A 23,562-nucleotide genomic window follows, 5' to 3' on the forward strand; every position below is an offset into this window, starting at 1 on the left:
TTCACCGATTGAGACACGTGATATTTAATTTCTTAAAATGCACACAACTGTAAAGTTAGAGGTGCATGCCCCGGACCGGATTCGAACCCACACCCTTCGGAATCGGAGGCAGAGGTCATATCCACTGGGCTATCACGGCTCTTTTACTATCAATATAGTCATACATTAATGGTGTATTTAAAGAATAGCGGACGGACGCGTGGTATTTACACAAAACCCTCTGGAACCATAGATTTTTTAGGGATTTTTTTAAATTTTTTTTTATGTGTTAATCTAGATTATAATCTATCTCTACATCAAATTTCAGGTGATTCGGTTCAGTAGTCGCGGCGTGAAAGAGTAATAAACATTCATACCATCAAAATTATCAGTTTTTTGCAAATTTCGGGAAACCATAGATTTCGTGACATAGCCTGTGTGTTAATCCAGAGTAAAATCTATTTCCATTCCAAATTTTAGCCAAATCGGTTCAGTAGTTGCGACGTTAAAGAGTAACAAACGTCCAAACAAACATCCATACAAACTTTCACGTCTTTATTACTAGTAGGATTTGAACTTACATTAATTAACTTATATTAAAAAAATATTCTATAGAATAAATTCTTTATTTTTACCTTTGAAGTACGAAACATTGTATTTTAATATTAAATTAAACAAGGTAAACTCGTGTCAGACAATTTCTCCAAAATTGTGTTTCTCGTTAATATTATTTCACGATGAGTGTATACGGAGATTATAAATATTTATACTTTAATTAACTTCACGCGCCCTACACGGCGTTAGTTTATTAGCTCAGAGATTTTAGATATTTTGAGCTCATCTATATTCGTCTTCAAACATAATAAAAGTTAATAATACAGTGTAACGGGTGACAGGGTTAGCGTATATTTTGAAATTGTTCGAATCTTCTTTTTTGAATACCAAATCCTTAGGTTTAGACATGGAGGCAAATGAAAATTTAGAATTTGGAATGTGTATATATATATACACATTTTATTATTTAAAATGTTAATCATCTCCGATTGATTTTTGCCATCATTTTTGTAACGACAAGAAGATGACATAGATTTTATACCTAACCTTGATAAGTGTACAAGTCTTTAAGATACATATCGATGTCATACATATATCGGTGTCATATATGTAAGTACATTTTCTTGTACAATAAATAAAAACATAATATATAACAAAAATCAGCTCATAAATTTGATAAATTCGAACATGCTTGTTTCCAAAACGGGTTTGTATTTAGGTAATCTAAGGTATGTTCCACTTGAGTTTTGTCTATTATTTCTTGTCATTCTCTTTTTAGCCTCATTTTCAGAGTGCAAGTTTGTACACGTAGGATTAAACTCCCTAAGAGCACGAACTTTCCAACTAAGTAAATCCGTCCATGGATTGCTAAGTTTTAGTAATAGTTTAAAAGATTAAAAAGTTTTGTTTGTAGCCTTATTAGTTACGTGGAATATTGTGCTAAAAATTTCAGATTATTATATATTTTCACAATTACAAAATTCTTTGGAGCGATGCTACGCTTAATAATCATACAGCATCGTCACTTATCGTAAGGTTAAATTGCAGTTGTCCTATCAATATAAAGAAAATGATGCTTTTATTTGCACATTTAGGTGCTATTTGAAGTAATTCTCGACAGTAGGTAGGTATATGAAAACATTGCATATAAATTTATCATGAAACACGGCTAAAACTCACATGATACAACGTCGGAGTATGCCAGACTATTTCTGGACCCATATGGGGCCCTTAGTCATAAGCTAGTCCTAGATCCAAACAGCTTGGATCGCTCATAAACAGCTCATTAAGGACAAGTACAGATTGGAAACTAGTCGGGCATACTCTGACGTTGTATAACATAAGATTTAGCTGTAATTTCACCGGGGCACGATCCAAACAATTTGAATCGTACCGCGTTGCAACAACCAGCTCATGACTAAGGGTCCTGTATGGGTTCGAAACTAGTCGGGTCTACTCCTACGTGAGTTTTGGCCGTGTTTCGTAATAACCTAGCGGACCCGGTCAAGCTTCGCTTTGACTTATGTGCACTTCTTCCCTATCTCTACCCTACACTACTCTACTCCTACCCCCACTCTACCCCTATCCACGGTAAATGAATTTATGAACGCACGTATAAATGTCAATCATTACTAAACAGTATTTGACAGGATGGACAACAAATGTTTGACAGGTACTAAACAAAGTAACTTTTAAGGAAAATTATTAATCTTTCATAATAATTTATTCGTCGAGTTTTCATTGCTTTTAAGATTCTTCTTCTATTCTTGGCGGAGACAAATCCAACGAATGAAAAACCATGAAAATCGGTCCAGCAGATCTCGAGTTATAAGTGTTGTAACAGACCCGACTTTCTTTTATATATATATAGATTAATATGAATTACACTTTAGATACTTTATATTCTAAAATATTGCACCTAGAAAAATCTCTATTCTAGTCTGTCCAATGCATCAATTCATCAAAATCCGATAGAGTTTTGATATACCTATCGACCAACCTAAAAAACACTAATCTTAACAGTATCCTGTTTAATAAGGTCGTATTATATACCTCGACAATAGAGATGATATTACATTACAAAAGGATAATACAGTCACAAAAATTATATGGATTCATATTAATATAGGAACTTTTCATATTAGATCGTAGATAATATCCAACTAATATTCCCGCAACACGAACAAAGCCATATTTTCTTCTGTTCTCGAATGGGAAAATTGCACACGTATCTCGGGTAGCTACCTACACTTTGAGAAACTATTATCTGTTTAATATAAATGAAATAAATGGAACCTTTGTAAACCGTTTCATGGAAATACTGTAGTACTGTATGCGGATTTATTTCCATTTACCTATGTTTTGAAAATCATTCTGTACTTTGTGTTTAAATAAAATAAATATCGTATATACGACAAAATATATATTTAAATAGGATTTATTTGTATATATCATAAGCAATGTGTTTTCGTAAATAAAAAAAAAAATTTCAACATAAGGTAAAAGATTGTACTATGCGTCTAAAGTACAGCAGGTCGAGATCAAGCCTAATATCATCATTATCAACCCATCTCTCCTCTCAGAATGAGAGGGGTTACCACCACGCTGGCCCAATGCGGATTGGCAGACTTCACACACGCAGAGAATTAAGCCTAATATATCCTTTAGCATTTAAGTCTACCTTCATTAAAGTGTTATAGAGTGTATTATCGCCGGCGAAGCGTTTCTAGCGTTATTCGGACTTGCTTTTTTTAACTCTTGATCTCGGGGTCGCCCAGACTAATACACTTAGGCCAAAACACTCTTCCAGAATGACCCTCTAAGCCGAGGTCCGAATCTTAGAGGAGACGCCCTTAGAGAGTCGTTCCGCCCATCTCTTCTGTTTCATCGCCCGCTCAAAATCCACATTGACGCCGTTGAGGTTCCATCAAGGAGTCTATGACATTTACACAATCAGAAAGAAAAAAGAGTGAATTTACGTTACATGGACAATATAAGAACCGGCATTGAATTATAACAATTTTGTAACAATTTACATAGGATTATATTTCAATGAAAGTTAACGTTCAAATCTATTTAATTTCAACGTGAAATTCTGCCAAGGCAAGCGTATAATTGCATGTAGGACACGCTAAAGTCCCCATTACCCCGAAGCCTGCAGAAAGTTGCCGCCTGAGTTTATAATTACAACGTTACGTAACTGTACGCCACTCATAAATTAAAGGAATAAATACAAGTTTTTACGTATTTTTTTTTTATTCTTTACAAGTTAGCCCTTGACTACAATCTCACCTGATGGTAAGTGATGATGCAGTCTAAGACGGAAGCGTACTAACTTGTTAGGAGGAGGATGAAAATCCACACCCCTTCCGGTTTCTACACGGCATCGTACCGGAACGCTACATCGCTTGGCGGTACGTCTTTGCCGGTAGGGTGGTAACTAGCCACGGCCAAAGCCTCCCACCAGCCAGACCTGGACAAATTAAGAAAATCTCAATCTGCCCAGCCGGGGATCCCAGAACCCAGAACCTCCGTTTTGTAAATCCACCGCGCATACCACTGTGACACGGAGGCCGTCGATTTTATGTATTTTACTTGCGTTTTTATAATCATACCTTTTTTTGGTGATAAGCAGTCAACTGCCTTAATGATTCAGTGGTTTAGCCTATAGTTTTGGAAAATAATTATCATCATCATCATTATCAAACCTATATTCGGCTCACTGGTGAGCTCGAGTCTCCTGTCAGAATGAGAGAGGGCGGGTATTCTACATAAGTATTATGTAGAATACCTTCTCTGTCTCGTGTCTGCTGTTATTCTAATAATAATGTATTTCTCTCATTTATACGAGAGAAATGTTATCGACCGAATTACCTTTGTCCTGAATAGGACATAAAATATAGTCAGAAGTTACGCTGGCAAAGCCATGAATAAAACTATTATATTACGAGATTTCAAAAAACTGCTACTGAAAGGTTCTAACTTGCTCATGACTATTAAGAATGTGGAGTGACTATTTTATCTGGTAAGTATTCTACGTTACATTAAGTTTAAGGCCCGAAGAGCATACGCTAGGTTGTAAAACGTTTTATGTCAGCTGTAAACCGACTTCCGAGACATAAAGATGTTTGCAGATTAGTGCAACTTGCACTGAATGGAAGTAATAATGTTTAGCGTCCCTATAATGGTTTTCTGAAGATACGAGGTGTTTAGTTGCCACTTGTCTCTCTCAGATTATTTTATTGAATACGTGGGCGTATGTCTTGATGATTCAATTCATACACAACGGATAATGGATTTATTTTGCTATTCGACTAATCCAAGCGGCCACGTAATTCCTGCCATGATCTAAGTTTCGGAATATTATTGTTAATTCATTGATTGGTTATTATGAACGTCAGCAAAGAAATGCCTGATTCTAGTCATCTAAGTCCATATCCAGGTTTTATATTCCACTACGTTTTTCGTCCCAAATTGGTCCCACAACACAACACAATAAAAAATTGAGATGCACTTACACGAGCAATTAAAATAGACACCAAAGTTGCTCCATGCAACAGCAGAAATATGGAGCAATGTCGTTCAAGTTAGAACAGCCAGGCAATACATTAATATACTACGGTAGAAATACACACACTCTTATAAATGCGAGATGTTAAAACCACCGTTCATCGATCAACGAAATTATTAGAAAGAAAATTGACTAAAATTTCTCAATCCATTTTAGCAGATAAACCATGTTGATAACGTTGAACAAAATGGTACATACGGGGCAATTTGAAACAATTTTATTGAACTACTCCACAATTTGCTTCACATTGATCTCGCTTTATTTGTAGAGGACTTAGTGAGGTATTCGTACATGTAGACTTTGCACTGTTTTGAGTAAGTTCACATTGGCGTACTTAAGATAAAGTTGGTCAGCACCTAAATCTTTCCAGTAATAATTGTTAGGAAACATTTCTCCAGTTCAACATCCACAAAAACGATAGAGACAAAAGTTAACTTCAACTTTCCAGATATTCTACTATCGTAAATTTGCTTTTGTTACCAAGTCAGGCGTAAACTTATAATTATTAATTCTTGCGTTACAATGTAATTGGGAGGTATAATTAACTAATATTGAAAGTGCGGCGAATATTGAATTTCGTTTGTTTAAGCTAAGAATGGAAATTTGTTGCTAAAACTCTCAGTTCTTGGACATTGCTATTAATTGTTACGCCTTTGTTATAAATTTGCTTTATCACTAACTTTTGAAGTCTCATGAATTTTATGATATGAAATTACATTTTAGAAATTTCATCTTTACCTAATTAGAATACCACTTTCTCTAATAGGTTACTAGGCCAGCTTGCTTTGGATTTTATAACATATCTTGGTTATTTTTATTAAGTATCTAATTATTTTTATAATTTAAAACAAAAGCGCTTTTATAACGCCCTTATAAGGCTTACTTTACAAGCACTTTCGAAATGTCAGGTAATTATTGATGATAATAATTAATCGAAAACATATTATAATTAAAGTTATGAATGTTCCAAACACGCCCTAAGTGGAATAAGGTAAAGGAGATAATGATAATGATGAGATAATTGGTATAAAATCATTAAATTGTAAACAATAGTCTGTCTTAAGATAAGAAAATATCTCCATAACTCAACAAAGTTAACAAACTCACAAACTTTATCGCTGGTTATGACGTGAACAATAATAATTAATTCGAATTAGTAATCAAACAGACCACATAAATAGGCAATCTGCCACCATTTGTATAGACCTTCAAATCACGAAGTAGTTGCGTCGATAAGCTCATTTGTTTCGTACTAGACAGTTTATGGTCGCGTAAAAATGGTGAAGTTGCCATTTGCTCGAAGATTTATTGCTGTAGTCAACGTCACGGTAATTGCTCGAGCTAAAAGTGGTTTGATATGCAAACTGCTTTTGTCATCTTTCTCTGTAGTAATTTATACGTTCCTGAAGATCGTGATTCTTGTAAGACCCCAACCACGAACGGGCTTACGACTGGCTTTTATCTTCGTGTAGAAATGTATTCTGATAGATCACATCGTTATATTGGTGACTTTTCTTTTTTCATGGCTGACTTTTAAAGGTAAGAGAACTAGAATAGAAAGGTTAGAAAACTATAAAACAAGAGATTACTGCAACGGAAATCATAGAAGAAGATTTATTGCTGTAGTCAACGTAACGGTAATTGCCCGAGCTAAAAGTGGTTTGATATGCAAATTTCTCTTGTCATAACTGACTTATTAAGGTGCGAGGAAAAACTACGTCTGAAGCATTTTGTTACCGTAAAATTGGAAAGTTGTATGGCTAGAAAACGCTCGCACTTCTTTTCGATTTTTCAAGATTACACTTTCAAACTAAGTTTCGTTACTTACTCCTTCAAATTCACCTTAAAAATATGTAGCTTATGTAACCCCTCATGAGGCTGGCTATTATATACTAAAAGTAACGCTTACAATCTCCTTGATAGTTGGAGAGATTAGCAAGTTTAAACAAACATTATATAAACGTTTGATATGCCTGTATATCAAACGTTTATATAATGTTTGTTTAAACTTGCTAACACTATGACCAATTTTAAAGTAATAATAGTAATGCTACTAATTACATTAGTAACGTATGCAATCTAGAATCCTCCAATCACATATAATACAAGAAAAACTTTCGTCGAATATTTAAAAAACATTGACTACATTTTAAAATAAAATATTTAGTTGATGTCTGGAAATGAGAGTTCGTTTGAACGGTTAGTAGTACAGGTAAAAGAAAATTTATGAAAGAAAGAGGAAGGAAAGAAAATATGAAAATATCTCTTAAAAAGTCTTGGGAAAAGTGGCAAAGACAATGGTGGTTCAAATAAAAACAATCGTTCGTCTCACAAACTAAGAAACAATAAAATGTGAATGTATTAAAATCGACCAACGTGTCAACCACGTACTTTGCTGTAAATGCATTACTAAGAAAACTAATAAAAAGTAATATAGACAGTGTTTGGCATACAGATGGTTTGGGATTCGAGAGCGTCATACTTAAGTCCCAGTCAACTTCCAAAATTACTAAACAGATTAACATGCTATTGCTGGTAGATACTTCTAAATAAATCTAATGCAACACTTCACGCGCGTCTGTTAGTATAGGTATAAAATCTTCGTAAACTTAATGTATATTCATACTGTGTTATTATCGAACGTATTAGCATTATACTAAATCGTTTGTAGGTTTGTTAATACCTTGCAGTACATATTGACGAAAAGCTAACATTAATGTCCCAAAGCCAATATGTGTTCAGAGCTTATTTACATGGCAAAATAATGTGGCAACATTTATCAAAACAAACAAAATCCTCTAATAGCGTCGCTTTGCCGGGAGGGGAATTTAGTCTACAGTCTATATACCTTTTCTGGTACTGATCAGCATTTCTTTATGTGAATTCAAAAATCAATTACTATAATTCTTTAAAATTTCATGATATCATAATTAAGAGCAAAAATTCGAAGAAACTACAAACGCAAAAATGAGATTTGGTTTGCATTGAATAATTTCTTAAATACATTATTAAGGTGAAAAAAACTAAAAATCAAATAAAATCTAGGCTTAGATGCATCATCATCATTATCAACCTATATTCGGCCAACTGCTGAACTTGAGTCTCCTCTCAGAATAAGAGGGGTTAGGCCAATAGTCCACCACGCTGGCACAATGCGGGATGGCAGACTTCACACCCGTAAATAATACATTATTAGCCTTAGATTACAAACACTTTTTGGAAAGTCAACTTTGTCTGTTTGTAGAGACTCCACTTTTGGTTCGAAAGGCAGATCTTACTGAGACGATCCGGTAGAACATCAAAACTTCAAAAAAACAACAAGTACTGCAATAATTATGTAACTGTGTATTTGCCTAGATACACCTACAATTCCCGAGGCCTTGGCGCATTGGTGACAATGAGCTCAAGTCACAAGCTAAAATATCATAGAAGAACGAAAAGCTCGAAGAAATATACAAACACAAAAATGTGATTTGGTTTGCATTGAAAAATTTCTTAAATACATTATTATGGTGAAATAAAACTAAAAAATCAAATATATTCGCAATCTAGGCTTAGATTACAAACACATTTTAGAACGTCAACATTATCTGTTTGTAGAGACTCCACTTTTGGTTCGAAAGGCAGATCTTACTGAGACGATCCGGTAGAACATCAAAACTTCAAAAAAACAACAAGTACTGCAATAATTATGTAACTGTGTATTTGCCTAGATACACCTACAATTCCCGAGGCCTTGGCGCATTGGTGACAATGAGCACAAGTCACAAGCTAAAATATCATAGAAGAACGAAAAGCTCGAAGAAATATAAAAATAAATAAATAAATAAATAAATAAAAATAAAAATAAAAAAGCCTTTATTGCTGAGTTTTGTTTACAGTGTACATTTTAAAAATTAATTTACTATTTGCCAAATTACTTATTAATATACAAATCTTATCTAATCTATCTATCTAAATAAAATAACATTTTTTTTTTTTTAAGTAAATAATAATAACAATTATTATCGGCAAACGGTCGTTAGTCTGCAGCTTGTCTTCCGACAAAGGCCTCCTCTAAAGTTTTCCATTGTATTCTATTTCTTGCTATACGAGACCATATTGGCCCCGCTATGCTCCTAATATCATCTTCCCACCTTTTAGTCTGTCTGCCTCTGTTTCTCTTGCTGTCTCTCGGGTACCATTCCGTTATTGTCCTGGTCCATTTATCTTTCTTTTCTCTTATCATATGCCCTGTCCATCTCCACTTTAGTTGTTTGTAAGTTGTGTATGCATTTTTGAATTTAGTTTTGCTTTTTATGTCTTTTAATTTTACTCGGTCCTTTCTTTTGACTCCTATAGTGCTTCTCTCTATTCCGTTCTGGCAAATTTTTATTTTATTTTCCAGTTGTTCTGTCAATGCCCAAGTTTGACACCCGTATAACAAACATGGTAAAATACACATGTTGAAAATTTTTCTTTTTTCTTTCATAGGCATGTCTTTATTTTTCATGACTTCACTGAATGACCAATATCGTTTCCAAGTATTAGCCGTTCTTCTTTCTATTTCTTTTTGCATACATTCTTTGGTTGATATTAGCTGTCCTAAGTATATGTATTCATTTACGTATTCTATTTCCTCATTATTTATTTTTATTATTTTCGTTTGTGTAGAATTTGACATAACTTTTGTTTTTGTTAAATTCATTTTTAAACCTGCCTTATCACTTTCGTTCGCTAGCTGTTGCAACATTATTTCTAGGCTTTCCGAATTGTCTGAAAACAAAACTAAATCGTCTGCGAAACGTAGGTGACTCAGGTGTTCGCCGTTTATATTTATTCCTTTGTCGGCCCATTCCAGGTGCCTGAATATAACTTCAAGGACGGATGTAAATAATTTTGGCGAGATAGGATCTCCTTGACGTACACCTCGTTTAATAAAAAATTCGTCGCCTGTAGATTCTAGCTTTACTTGCGCTGTAGCCTCTGCGTACACGTTTTTTAGAATACGTATGTATTTTGGTGCTACGCCTTGCATTTCTAGGGCATTCCAAATAAATGCGTGCTCTAGCGTATCGAAGGCTTTATTAAAATCCACAAACCCTAGGTAGTAAGTTTTATTGTATTCTTTAAATTTTTGTATGATTTGTCTGACAGCATGAATGTGATCTATAGTTGAGAAGTTTCTTCGGAATCCAGCTTGTTCTTTAGGCTGATTTTCTTCAAGGATATTGCTAATTCTCGATAATATTATTTTTGAAAATACTTTGTAAACATTGGACATTAAGCTTATAGGTCTGTAATTTGTTATATCTTCCTTGTCACCTTTTTTATGTAACAGAATGATGGTCGATTTAGTCCAGTCCTCTGGAATCTCTTCTGTACTTATAATTTCATTAAATATATCTGTAAGTTTTGGTGCAATAACTGGTAGCGTAGTTTTTAATATTTCGTTAGTGATAAGGTCTGGTCCAGGTGCTTTATCATATTTTTGTGTTTTAATAGCGTTTATGGTTTCTTCTTTTAGTATTTCAGGTATTTGCTCTTCCTCTATTGGAGGATGTGTTTTTACGACTTGTGAGTCACATTGACTTTGGTATAGATTTCGGTAGAAATCAGTAGCAGTTTTTAGTATTTCAGTTCTTTACCCAGAGATTTTACCATCATTCTTTTTTAAACTTGGTATCCAATCTTTCTTTTGGTTTAATACTTTTATCGCCTTTTTTATTCCTCCTGTTTTTTCTATATAGTTTTTCATAGTATTTAGTCGTTTTGTTTTCCTTTCTTTTCTAAGTTGTTCGCTAATATTTTTACTTATTTCTGTTATCTTTTGACGGTTATATTTACTTTTTTCTTGTCGTATAAGGTTTTTCCTTTCTCCAAGTAATTCTTTGATTTTAAGTGAGATTCCTTTTTTGTCATTCGTGTTTGTTTTCCTAGTTACAATTTTTATTTGGTTTAACAATTTGTTGTATTTTTCTTGTAATGATTCTTGGTTCTTAAACTCGTTATCTAGTGATGTTTTTAGATTATTGAGCAATAATTCTGTGTTGCCTGTATATTGAACGGTTGAGTATTTATTATGAAATGGTCTCTTTTCTTTGGAACGTGTTCCTGCCAGTGTAGCCCGAACCATCCTGTGGTCTGTATTAAAATTTAAATTATTTATGACTGATACGTCCTTAAAAACTTTTGTATTGTTAGACATTATAAAGTCTATTTCGTTCTTGTAAAGTCCATTAGGTGAGATCCATGTCCATTTTTTTGAAGGTTTCTTTTTATAAAAGCTGTTTAGAATGCTTAATCTGGTTTCCAGTGCAAAGTTTACTAGTCTTGTGCCATTCTTGCTTCTGTTACCAATTCCATAGCGTCCTAAAGTGAATTCTTCTCCGTTTTTTTGTTTTCCAATTTGGCCATTAAAATCTCCCATTACAATTATGTTTTTATATGCGTTTTCTATAGTACTTTGGAGATCGTTATAGAATTTTTCAATTTTTGTTATGTCTTCGTTTTTATCCGATTCTGTGGGCGAATACGCCTGAATAATAGTCCATTTTTCTTCTTTTTCTCCGTTAATAGGAAGTTTTATATTAAGAATTGCAATACGTTCTGATATTCCTCTAAGTTCTTCTATGTTGTTTAAAAGATTTCTTTTAACCATGAATCCGACTCCATATAGTCCGGGCGTCTCTCCTTTATAGTGCAATATATATTTTCCATGGTCTTCGATTCCTTCTCCGAATTTTCTCATTTCACTAATTCCAATTATATCCCATTTTAATTCTTCTATTGCCAGTTCTAGTTCTTGAAGTTTTTCGGGAGTTCTAAGAGATCGACAGTTTATAGTTGCTATATAATAATCTGTTGTTTTATTTTCCTTGTGGGAATGGGGTTTATTTACCTTTAGAGGGTCTTGGTCATTTTCCCCCACGAGGACCAGTCGGCTTGGGGGAGTTTTATGTTTTGTTATTTCTTTATGTTTTTTGCTACAAGAGTGTTGTGTTTTCCGTTTACCGATAGTTAATTGTTATTGCTTATTATCTGTTGTATTGGAAGGAAGAGAATTGGATCGGGCCCTCAATAAATCGAATGCATTTAATCTGTTTGTATTTGATGTCTTTATAGTTTGTTGTTTCCTTGGTTGAATATTATTTTGTGGCGATGTTGAATTTTCTCTTTTTCTTTTGTCGTTACTTGTGTTATTTATCTTTCCTTTTATTACTAATTTGTCGAATTTTAAATATGCAAAATTCCCTTTCTTCCTCTCCTCTATCAGTTGCGGTTGCAGCATTTTCCTTTTTTCTAAAACTTCTTTGGTGTAATCTTCTGCAACATGTACATCTTTAAAGTTTTTCTTCCTTTTCATAACCTCATTCTTTTTCCATTCACTTACGAAGGAAAATAGAATGGGCCTTGGTTTACCACCCGAATTGTCCTTTCCGATTTGATACATTTTATTTACTTCATAATCTTCCAAATTCAAGTTCAAGTCGGTTTCGAATATTTGTTTCACCTTTTGTATCAGTTCCTGTGAAGATTTTTCGCCTTCTTTGACTCCAAAGATAATTAAATTGTTTTGTTTCTTTCCTCTTTTCAAGCTTTCCACCTCTTTCTCAAGGTTTTCCAATTTAATTTTCAAGTTTTTATTTTGTTCTATGATTGGTTGTAATTTTTCCTCTATTTTCTCCATTATTGTGTTAGTTATCGATTCTTTTAGTTCTAAAGTTTGTTTTTGCATTTCATTTTTCATTTTATTAAATAAAAGTTGAAATTGATCCTCCATTTTTGGAGATCGTAGAGGTGTGGTGAAACTTGATTGGTAGTCTATGGTTCCTTGGGTTGGCAACACCGAGATACTGTCAGAATCAATAGTTGTCACTGTCACCAATCTTCTTGGTCAATATTATGATTCATGCAAAGATTCTAACCTTTTTGTTTTGTTTTTATAAAAATTGTAATTTATTACCAAGTACGTACGTGAATCAATGTTCCCACGGCTCTTCTCGTTGTACTTTGTAGTGGTTGTAATGTCAAAAGTGAATATGAAGTTTATTTTAAACACGAAGTTAACGGTAACTGCATTGCTGCTTTCAAAGTTTTGTTTGCAAAATATCTTCCAATATCCAGAGTGAACGCGAAATCAATGTTTCCACTGCACTCGCAGCACTTCACTTTATGTAATTTGGAATGTTGCGTTATAAAAGTGTACGTAAGTATTTTTAAAACATGAAATAAGCGGGAGCTACACAACTGAGATGTTTACGATTTGACAACCGGAAACGGAAAAACCGAAGAAATATACAAACACAAAAATGAGATTTGGTTTGCATTAAAAAATTTCTTAAATACATTATTATGGTGAAATAAAACTAAAAATCAAATATACTCGTAATCTAGGCTTGGACTACAAACACTTATTGGAATGTCAACTTTGTCTGTTTGTAGAAATTCCACTATTGGTTCGAAAGGCAGATATTACTGAGACGAGCCGGTAGAACCGCGTTCAAAACTGCACAAAGACAACAAGTGCTGCAATAATTATGTAAGTGTGTATTTGCCTAGATACACCAACAATTCCCGAGGCCTTGGCGCGTTGGTGACAATGAGCACATGTCACAATTAAATATCATTAAAGAACCAAAAATTGGAAGAAATATACAAACACAAAAATGAGATTTGGTTTGCATTGAAAAATTTCTTAAATACATTATATATAATAAAACTAAAAATCAAATATACTCGTAATCTAGGCTTAAATTACAAACACTTTTTAGAACGTCAACTTTGTCTGTTTGTAGAGACTCCGGTAGAACCACGTTCACAACTTCAAAAAGACAACAAGTGCTGCAATAATTATGTAAGTGTGTATTTGCCTAGATACACCAACAATTCCCGAGGCCTTGGCGCGTTGGTGACAATGAACGCAAGTCACAAGCTAAATATACACCAGCGTCCCACCTGTGGCCGGGACTCAACTCGGCGTCAGCTGTTTATTCTACGTATTGGCTCTTAAACGATTTCCTCAACCGCGACCTTTTCATTTTTAAATGACTGCAGATTGTCAACCTTCCGGATTGACGGCGGGAATTTACGAGTGCAAGACGTTGTTTTCATGTCCGCTTGATTGAGTAAATGCTTCTATAATTTACAAGACGAGTGTTACTTTGATGTTGTTCATTAAACGGTTAGTTTATTATTTTTACTATTTGATTTATTACATTTAAGAATTAAGGCTCTAAAGATTACTAATTGCGTAATCGCTTTTTCTTTAGTACTTTAAATATGCTGAAGTTTTGGTTATTGTTTTTTTATTTTTTGTTAACGTTAAGATATAACTAATAAATCAGTGTTAGCAATTTCGTGAACGGTGAATTTTGAAATTCATACGGCATATTTAAAATGTTACAATTTTGCGATAAAAGCAACAAAAAAGCATACGTGACAAATTGAGAAACTGTACGCAAGATTTGTTATTTTTGGATTTCTAAAAATATACGAGTTTACAGCTGCAACAAAATAAGTCAGTGATTAAAAATAACCGCTTAATCATGAAACAGTATAAAGGGTGCTACACACTAAGTATATGTCGTGAATTGTGTTCCAAACTGTAGGAACAAAATATAAAAAAATATGTGATACTTAGAAAATTGGGGATTTGGATCTTTGTTAAATTCCTGTTACTTCCACCACGATTCATGCTCCTTATATGGCTACAATACTTACCTCCAACGCGCCACGCTAGAAGGATAATTGGTAACGAACCGTTGAGGCGAAATTGTAAACTTTGCAACACCATCGCTTCTCAGTTTTTTACCGAATACACTTTGGTGAGTGTTGCAGGAATTTCCTGCACCATCTTTTTCCTCCTTTTCCTTTCTACCACAGAACAGCAAGATGCCGCGAACGACGGGATCCTCACGTTGTGAATATCCAGACAACTTGTACGAAATGATTTGCATCCGCACTGAAAAAATTTGGAATGCCCTTCCGATAAACACCTACAAATTATTTCGTACAAGTTGTCTGGTTTGTTTGTGTTTCTTGACATTTAAATTTTAAGTACCTTCAAGGCAAATAGGCATCTTCTAGGAAAGCGCGCTCCAACTTAGTGCGGTCTAAACCGCATTAATGTTAAAAAAAAACTATAATAAGTATATTATCATGGGCTGCCAAACCTTCAGCCTTCTTAAAGTGAGGAATATCGCAGATTCTGTGGCACAGGAAACTTACGAATAGTTAAGTGTTTTACGGATCGCCGAAATCCAAGCAGTAGGAATAAAGTAGCCAATCCTTTATAGAGACAATGACCCCATGGCATCTAATCTTATCAAACGGAATTAACACAAACTTGCTCACGAAACAACAGAGAAAGAACTATAGGAATAAAAGTAAAGCTCAAATAAGCCCGAGTAGAGTTGCAGAACGACACGAACAAGGTAAAAACAGAACTCAATATTGTAATAGTTCCTGTGGGTCACTTTTGTTGTTCAATTCGTCGTGCCGATACAAATATTTGGATGTTTTTGTACAGATATATCGTAAACGTAGTTTCTTACTACTTCACCATAGTTTTTAGTTAGTTTTACGAATTATTACTGTTCTAAGAGGTTGCAAACTTGATTGTTTTATTTTGATTTCAACTTTACACCTCGAGAATTTGCCCTAAAAAACTATATCGTCGTCATCAACCCATATTCGGCTCACCGATTGAGACACGTGATATTTAATTTCTTAAAATGCACACAACTGAAAAGTTGGAGGTGCATGCCCCGGACCGGATTCGAACCCACACCCTCCGGAATCGGAGGCAGAGGTCATATCCACTGGGCTATCACTGCTCTTAAAAAAAAAACAAAACTATATATATATATATATATATATAATGGTAAAAATATTTAAATAATTTTAATTGTAGTTTTAATTAGTTGGAGCGTACAAAACGTATCAGAAATCATTTGGACGAATACACATGGAATTTTACTTTTGGATTGGCTTTTAGCTAATTAACACGTTTGCTTAACGTGTTTCTACGTGTAAGATACTTGGAAATTATTATTGGATTGGAAACGAGTAATCTCGTTAACTATATAGGTAAGTTTTTCACATTCTGCGATAACCTGGTAATCTTTGGTCTGTCTTATGACTTCTGACATGATAGTTCGGTTAAAGTGAACTCTAAAATGTTCCGTGCCCAGTTATGTTATTTTGATATAGGTACTATACTCGTAACTGGGCATGGAAATGCAATTATTTATAGTATAACTAGCGGACTCTTTAATCCGGCCCTATTGCAAAATCTGTACTTAGTGGACACCTATTAAATATAAACTACATCTCTGCCAAATTTCAGCTTTGTACATCAAGCGGTTTTCGAGATTTCGTGATGAATGACCTTTCGCATTTATATATTAAGATGTTGGGTCAATAAGATGTGTGCCCCCTTTATAATCTATATTTTATAACATAAACCATTTAGAAAAATCTAAATCAAAATTTTGACTGAAAGTACTCAGTGTAATAATTTGATAGCCAATTGCTACTTGTTAGTTCTAAAACTTATTTTAAAAGTGTAAACTTTTGACGTGACAACGTCTTATGATTCGAAGAAGATGCAAACTCGAAAAAAAGTGACGTCATGCGTCGTTCCCTCGCTCTAGGGTTGCCAACTTTTTTTACAAGAAATAAGGTATGATCTCGCTTTAGGGTTGCCAACTTTTTTTACAAGAAATAAAGTATATTTTGGTCTATGAAGATTATTAAACAATATTTAAGAAAAACAAATATTTTTTTTTTTAAAATGCAACGACACCATCAGCATTTTCTTATGACATTGTCGCGTTCAACTATCGTCAGTAAACCGACTTTACAGACAACAAATTTTTTTCTGTAAAATTTTGATATTCAACTAATAAACTATTTGATTAATAACACCAAATGTTAAAAATTCAACAGAAAACCTACATTTTGTTGAGAATCCTTGAAAACGAATGCTGAATTTATATTTGTGACAGTTTATCCATCAGAGTTCCGTAGCGGCGTGACGGTTTCGCTTTTTATGTCGGAGTAATTTTAACTGAGCACTTTCTACGGAGAATTGAGTGTGAAGAAACGGTGACGATGGCAGCAATTACACGTTACACAGTTTTCCTATAATACTTTTAATTGCTTCGTGTTTGTCTTTATTTCTTTTACAATTATTTCTCACGTTTGCGAAAATCGACACATTGTAATTTCAAGGTTTTGAGTAAATTCGTTAAACTTGTCGCTAACTATGGGCCTCATAAGAAGGCTCAGAGTCACACAGCGGGAGATGGAACGAGCTATGTTAGGAGTATCTATGCGTGATCGAATCAGAAATGAGGAGATCCGCAGAAGAACCAAAGTCACAGACATAGCTCAACGAGTTGCGAAGCTGAAGTGGCAATGGGCGGGGCACATAGTTCGAAGAGCTGATGGACGTTGGGGTCCCAAGGTGCTGGAATGGCGACCCCGCACTAGTAAGCGCAGTGTTGGCCGACCCCCCACAAAGGTGGACTGACGACATCAAGCGAGTCGCAGGAATTCGCTGGATGCAGGTGGCTCAGTATTGTGATGTTTGGAAGTCCCTACAAAAGGCCTTTGTCCTGCAGTGGACGTCCATCGGCTGATATGATGATGATGAGTAAATTCGTTGAAATATGGCGCTTATCCCTTCATATATACAGTGGCTAGGGCACGTAAAGAGAACATCAAAGGGCCTATAGTGATGACAAAATGGAGACCACGGGTAAAAAGGTTACAAGGTAGACCTAAAAAAAGATGGCTAGATTGTGTTAAAGAAATATTGCAAAAAATGGAAAAATTTGCTGTGTGGGAAAAAAACGTGAAGAAAAGAATGGAGAAGAGTGGTAGAGGAGGCCAAGACCGACAAAGGGTTGTAGCATCGAAGGAAGTAAATATAAGCCAACAAACATTTCGACGTTAAAGTAGCACGCATAAAAATAATAAAGTGTTTTAAAATTTTCCCATCTATACTAATATTATAAAGCTGAAGAGTTTGTTTGTTTGACTGAACGCGCTAATCTCAGGAACTACTGGTCCGATTTGAAAAATTCTTTTAGTGTTATATAGCCCATTCATCTAGGAAGGCTATAGGCTATATATTATCGCCATATTTTTACGGGAACGGGAACCACACGTTCATCATCATTATCAACCCATATTCGGCTCAATGCTGAGCTCGAGTCTCCTCTCAGAATGAGAGGGATTAGGCCAATAGTCCACCACGCTGGCCCAATGCGGATTGGCAGATTTCACACACGCAGAGAATTAAGAAAACACTCTGGTATTCACGTTTCCTCACGATGATTTTCATTCACCGTTTGAGACACGTGATATTTAATTTCTTAAAATGCACACAACAGAAAAGTTGGAGGTGGCATGCCCTGGACCGGATTCGAACCCACACCCTCCGGACTGAGAGGCAGAGGTCTTATTCACTGGGCTATCACGGCACTAATATAATAATATTGCTTGACTGATGGAATTTATCAGCAATTTTATTCACCGTTTCACGTATGTAATTAGTCTGATAGGGGTTATCTGCACTTCTACTATTCTCGGCCTATTGTGTACGTTTGTAGGTGTAGCTATCTAATCTGCAAGTGAGGGAGCTTTCGATCAATATACGAGTATACGTTCTAAAATTGGAAAGCTCTTGTTGCATCAAATTGGAATTACGTAGGAGTGAAGGCTTATTTTTATACTTTTCCTTTACGCAGCGGAAATATCTGAAATAAATATACGATGATCGAATGACGTATGATCTGAGATTTCGTGATTAATAATGAGTAGATACTCGTACAGCCATTGACTATGTAGGCAGTCATTGAGAACAGGTCTCTCATTTAATTAGTTACTAGCATCCTGTGAATTTATTCGCTTAATTCCCGTTAAAGTTCCCTTAAAAATTGCTTTAAAAAATCTTTAACTTTTTAATAACCATTTTAATCGCAGTCGATTGCAGTTTTTAAAGTGATTAAAGTGATAGTGCCTTATTAGACGCAATAAAAAATGTTTAAGCAAAACAAAATATAAATCAATGTCATTTCTTTATAAAAGCAATAAAAAGATGTTTAAACCAAATATAAAACAAAACCAAATACAAATCAAAGTCAAAGTTTTCTTACTAGAAGCAATAAAAATGTTTAAAATAAAAAACAAATCAAAATCAAAGTCAAAGTAATTTTCTTTTATATTTTTTTATTTACTCAATAAAAAAAATGTGAAAAACCAAATACAAATCAAACGCAGTGTCGTTTTCTTAAAAGACGCAATAAAAAAATGTTTTAATCTAAATACAAATCAAAGTCAAAATTCATTTATTTCAAAGCGAATTTCTAAACGGCAAAATGTGTTGAAACCTTTATCTTAATAAATAAATTCGAAAGATCATATATTACGAAATCTCGAAAACTACTTGACGTATAAAGATGAAATTTGGCAGGGAAGTAGCTTAAAGTTAGTAGGTGTCCGCTAAGATGGTATTTTGCGATAGAGCTGGATGCAGGTTAAAGGGCGGACGAAGTCGCGGGCGTCTGCTAGTACTAATAATGTGTACAGTGGCCATATTATATACAGTAGTTTACCAATGCGTGCCACGTCGAGGTTACGAGATTGCGGTAGTGCGGAGCATCAATCTGACTTGTCAGCATTGGACTTCTCAGAATGTAGGATGTGCATTGTTCGAACGAATTCCACGTGCTAACAAGATTATATCCGTCTTGCGGTGACCGTTCTTACGTCACACTATATGTATGCCAGCTATCTTCTAACTAGATTGGTCATTATATAACTAGAATATTAACATACATCTAGTATTGAGAGCCTTATTGCCCAGTGGATATGACCAGGAAAAAAGGATGTGAACTGCTTGAGATATGCCTCCATAAGATCTTCCAAATGCCATGGTCTTGAGCCGCTTGCATCCCAGGTCTGCCTGTAACCTCCATAATGGCGTCGATCAGCCAACACTGCTATTCGTTTCGTGGTCGACATTCTGAACAACTTACGACTCCAAAGTCCAAAGGCTCATCGTACAATGAGCCTCACCCGTTGTCACTTGAGCTTCGCAACTCGTTGAGCTACCTCGGTAGCTTTGATTCAGAGACCTATGTCTTAGATTCTGAGGGCATAGTTTCGAATCCGGTTCGGGGCATGCACCTCCTACTTTTCAGTTACGTGCATTTTAAGAAATTAAATATCACGCGTCTCAAAAGTTGAAAACATTGTAAGGAAACCTGCATATCTGAGAATTTTCTTAATTCCCTACGTGTGTGAAGTCTCCCAATCTGCATTGGGTCAGCGTTGGACTTTGAGTGTCGCTAGCAAAGATTTACCACTGCTTTTGTAATCTAGGGACTGTAGAAATTATATAAATTTCTCATGATATTCCGTAGAAAGTAAAAAAAAGACTACAGATACATTTTATACTTGGACTATTGAGGAACTGGAACCTTGAAACCTGCTACCTTCCAAACTCAACTCGGTCCTAACTTGGCTCCAAAATTGCCTACCAATATGTATTCTGCCTAAATTTATCTAAATCTGTTGAGCCAATCTGGTGTAACTGGACTTCACAACATTAGACGAATTAACTTAGAACTGCATTTATTTTAAGGTAGAAAGCAGTAAGTAATATTAAAAGTTATTCTTTTGTTTCTTACTTGTTTAAAAGTGCATGAATGTTTCATTTAATTTTACCTCGCTAAAGCCTTAGAAATTTCCACGATTTTTCTTTGAGCTACGCGAATGTGTCCCGCAGGAAATTGAGTCTTATTATAAACTTCGTTCACAGGATTAGAGAATTCAGCCAATTTACGATAAAAATCTGTCACTTAAAATACATTTTACGTAAAAGATATTATATCCAAAAGATGATTGATGTGGCCTGATTCCGAGTGCTGTAGTATTCCTTTCTCATTGTATCACATTCCTTTGTTTAAGCAATTTTGTCATAAGTGTAGACCCTTTAGGCTAGTTTTAGAGTCACGCTGACAAGACGCTGACAGACGTAATGTATGAACTCCTAGGGAGCTTTTCTGAATAACGCGTAGCTATCAGCGCTTGTGGCGTTCGGCGCGCTACGCGCTGAGTTGTCAGCACCGACGGTCAGCGTCCGGTCAGCGTGACTCTAAAACCAGCCTTATTTCTCTTTTTTTTGGAGCCTAGGAGCACGTTAAGCCATAGTCAAATTAAGTCAAAATTTATTTATTTCAATTAGGCTTAGTTAACAAGCACTTTTGAACACAGCAGGCTAATTCACTATCTTTGACGTATGCTTGTTGACTTAAACGAACAAATGTCATCCGGGGCCTACTTGTAGATATCATACAGTAGGGAAATGACATTTCTCAATTAATGTGATGTTTATTTAATAGCTTGATAATAAAGACCAATATAGTGAATAGGCTAGCAGGATATATGCTAAACGATAATGATGCTTAATTTTAAGTGTTCGCTGAAAATTAGCTTGAAAAACTAAAGTTACTAGTGTTACAAATCTTGGATCCTAGCCCACAAGAATACGTAGAATCTAGATTTACTAATCTAGATTCTACGTATTCTTGTGGGCTAGGTTAGGCTGGCTACTGCCAGAGTTCATTGTCTAAACTTGCTAACTCCTAATGTATCAAATCTGTGAGCCTGAGCACCGTATGTCTGTCAACTATCAGAGATCTGTTTGCTTATTATCTGGAAGTTTCATTAGGTGTTAAGCAACAATTCAGTCTAGGTTAGTTTAGCTCGCCAAACTTACCATGGAAGGTGCAAGTTACCCATACCTAATGCAGTTCTTCGTGGCATTGTGCCGGAACGCTAAATGCTATGAAAGTCATACTTCTTCTAATATTATAAATGCGAAAGTTTGTATGGATGTTTGAATGTATGTTTGGATGTTTGTTACTCTTTAACGCCGCTACTACTGTAGCAATTTGGCTGAAATTTGGAATGGAAATAGATTTTACTAACACATACTTCTTATCTACTCTTTATCCCGAAAAAAACCATGGTTTCCCGAGATTTGCGAAGGCTGATGATTTTAATTATATGAATGTTTGTTACTCTTTCACGCCTCGACTACTGAATAGAATTAGCTGAAATTTGTGAAAAACTAAATTCCACGCGCACGAAGTCGCGGGCGTCCGCTAGTAATCTGATATATTATGAAGATGATGTTGGTCGTGCTAACAAATTAATATCTAATCCCAACAAGGGAAACGAATCCAGGACCTCCCGGCTATAAAACAACGCAGACTGCGTACTGGAGAGATGGTTTCTACATTAATAGTTTTAAATATATTAAAAGTATTGATCTGCTTGTTACGGTCTAGTAAGGTTACAAAAATAATGAAACATTTCTTATTTTAATTTTAATGAATGTCGTTAAAAATTAACTGCTAACATTTACTCCACCGTCTTGAAATGTAATCAGTTCTCAAGGAAAGGTATTAAATTTTGTATATTAGGGTTAAAAAGTTCAGTTTCAAATTGTTTTTTGTAATTAAAACTAATTGAATCCTGAAGGTGCATGCCCCGGATCGGATTCGAACCCACACCCTCCGGAATTGGAGGCAGAGGTTGTATCCACTGGGCTCTCAATAATAAACAATGGCAGTATCCTAATCAGAGTCTATTCTATATCCATATACGTAGTAATTATTTCGATGGAAGAAATCTGTTACATAAAATACTTTTCATAAAGTCTTCTTTAAATTTAAAACAGTCCAGAGAAATGGATAAGACCTAATTTTTTATCTCTATATTCTAGCTGAGGAGTACTGACTTACTTTATTACTCGTAGTGCTAGGAATGAAAAATTATACTTTCATTGTATTCACTGTGAAAAGATGTCGTGTGTACCTTGAGATCTTATATTGAAACTAAGCTTAAACTAGCGCGTGTCTGAACTAATTAGCGAAAGGTACTTAGTTACCTGTAACTTATACTTGAGTGAGCTTTTATGCAAATTGGAAGTGACTTTAAACTAAAAAGTACTAAAAAATGATGATTTAATAAACGTTATTAAAGGAGAATGGCGAGATTGCATGTATTTTGGGACTAGCTGATAGAAGTAGCGTGCTTAATGGATACCTATTAATAGTTGTTTATCGTGATTCAACTAAGAAATAAGTAAATAGTAAGCAGTCTCAAAAAGCAGGGGAAAAAATACCTTAAATTAGAAGGCACCCTATTTATACATAAATGTGAAAAACACCACCGCTGACCTACAACTGCGTGATTGTTTCATAAATACGACAAGGCGTTTTTGCAGACGACTTTTTTGCTAATAAAATGCACTTGCAAATGCATTTCTTTCCTTCGATTTCCGTTCTGTAAAATCTCAATATTTTTTTACAAGCATCTTAAAAAAATAATAGTTTTAGAGTGTGACTCCCACTTTCGCCAACCTCCTTTTCAAGCTAAGATCTATTTAGGTAACA

General features: G+C 34.8%; 2 protein-coding genes across 8 annotated transcripts in view; both read right to left on the reverse strand.

Annotated features, from left to right (window-relative positions):
- The window catches only part of LOC112043704 (uncharacterized), a 231,573-nt gene that overhangs the window by 193,049 nt on the left and 14,962 nt on the right, over positions 1-23,562 (reverse strand). The window lies entirely within an intron of this gene.
- Positions 12,111-13,377, reverse strand: LOC112043707 (uncharacterized). The gene has a single exon (XM_024079229.2). The coding sequence runs from the start codon at positions 12,864-12,866 to the stop codon at positions 12,111-12,113; it is 756 nt and encodes a 251-aa protein (XP_023934997.1). The 5' UTR covers positions 12,867-13,377.

Source organism: Bicyclus anynana, chromosome 7 (assembly GCF_947172395.1).
Source record: "Bicyclus anynana chromosome 7, ilBicAnyn1.1, whole genome shotgun sequence".
In the NCBI taxonomy this organism is placed as follows: domain Eukaryota; kingdom Metazoa; phylum Arthropoda; class Insecta; order Lepidoptera; family Nymphalidae; genus Bicyclus; species Bicyclus anynana.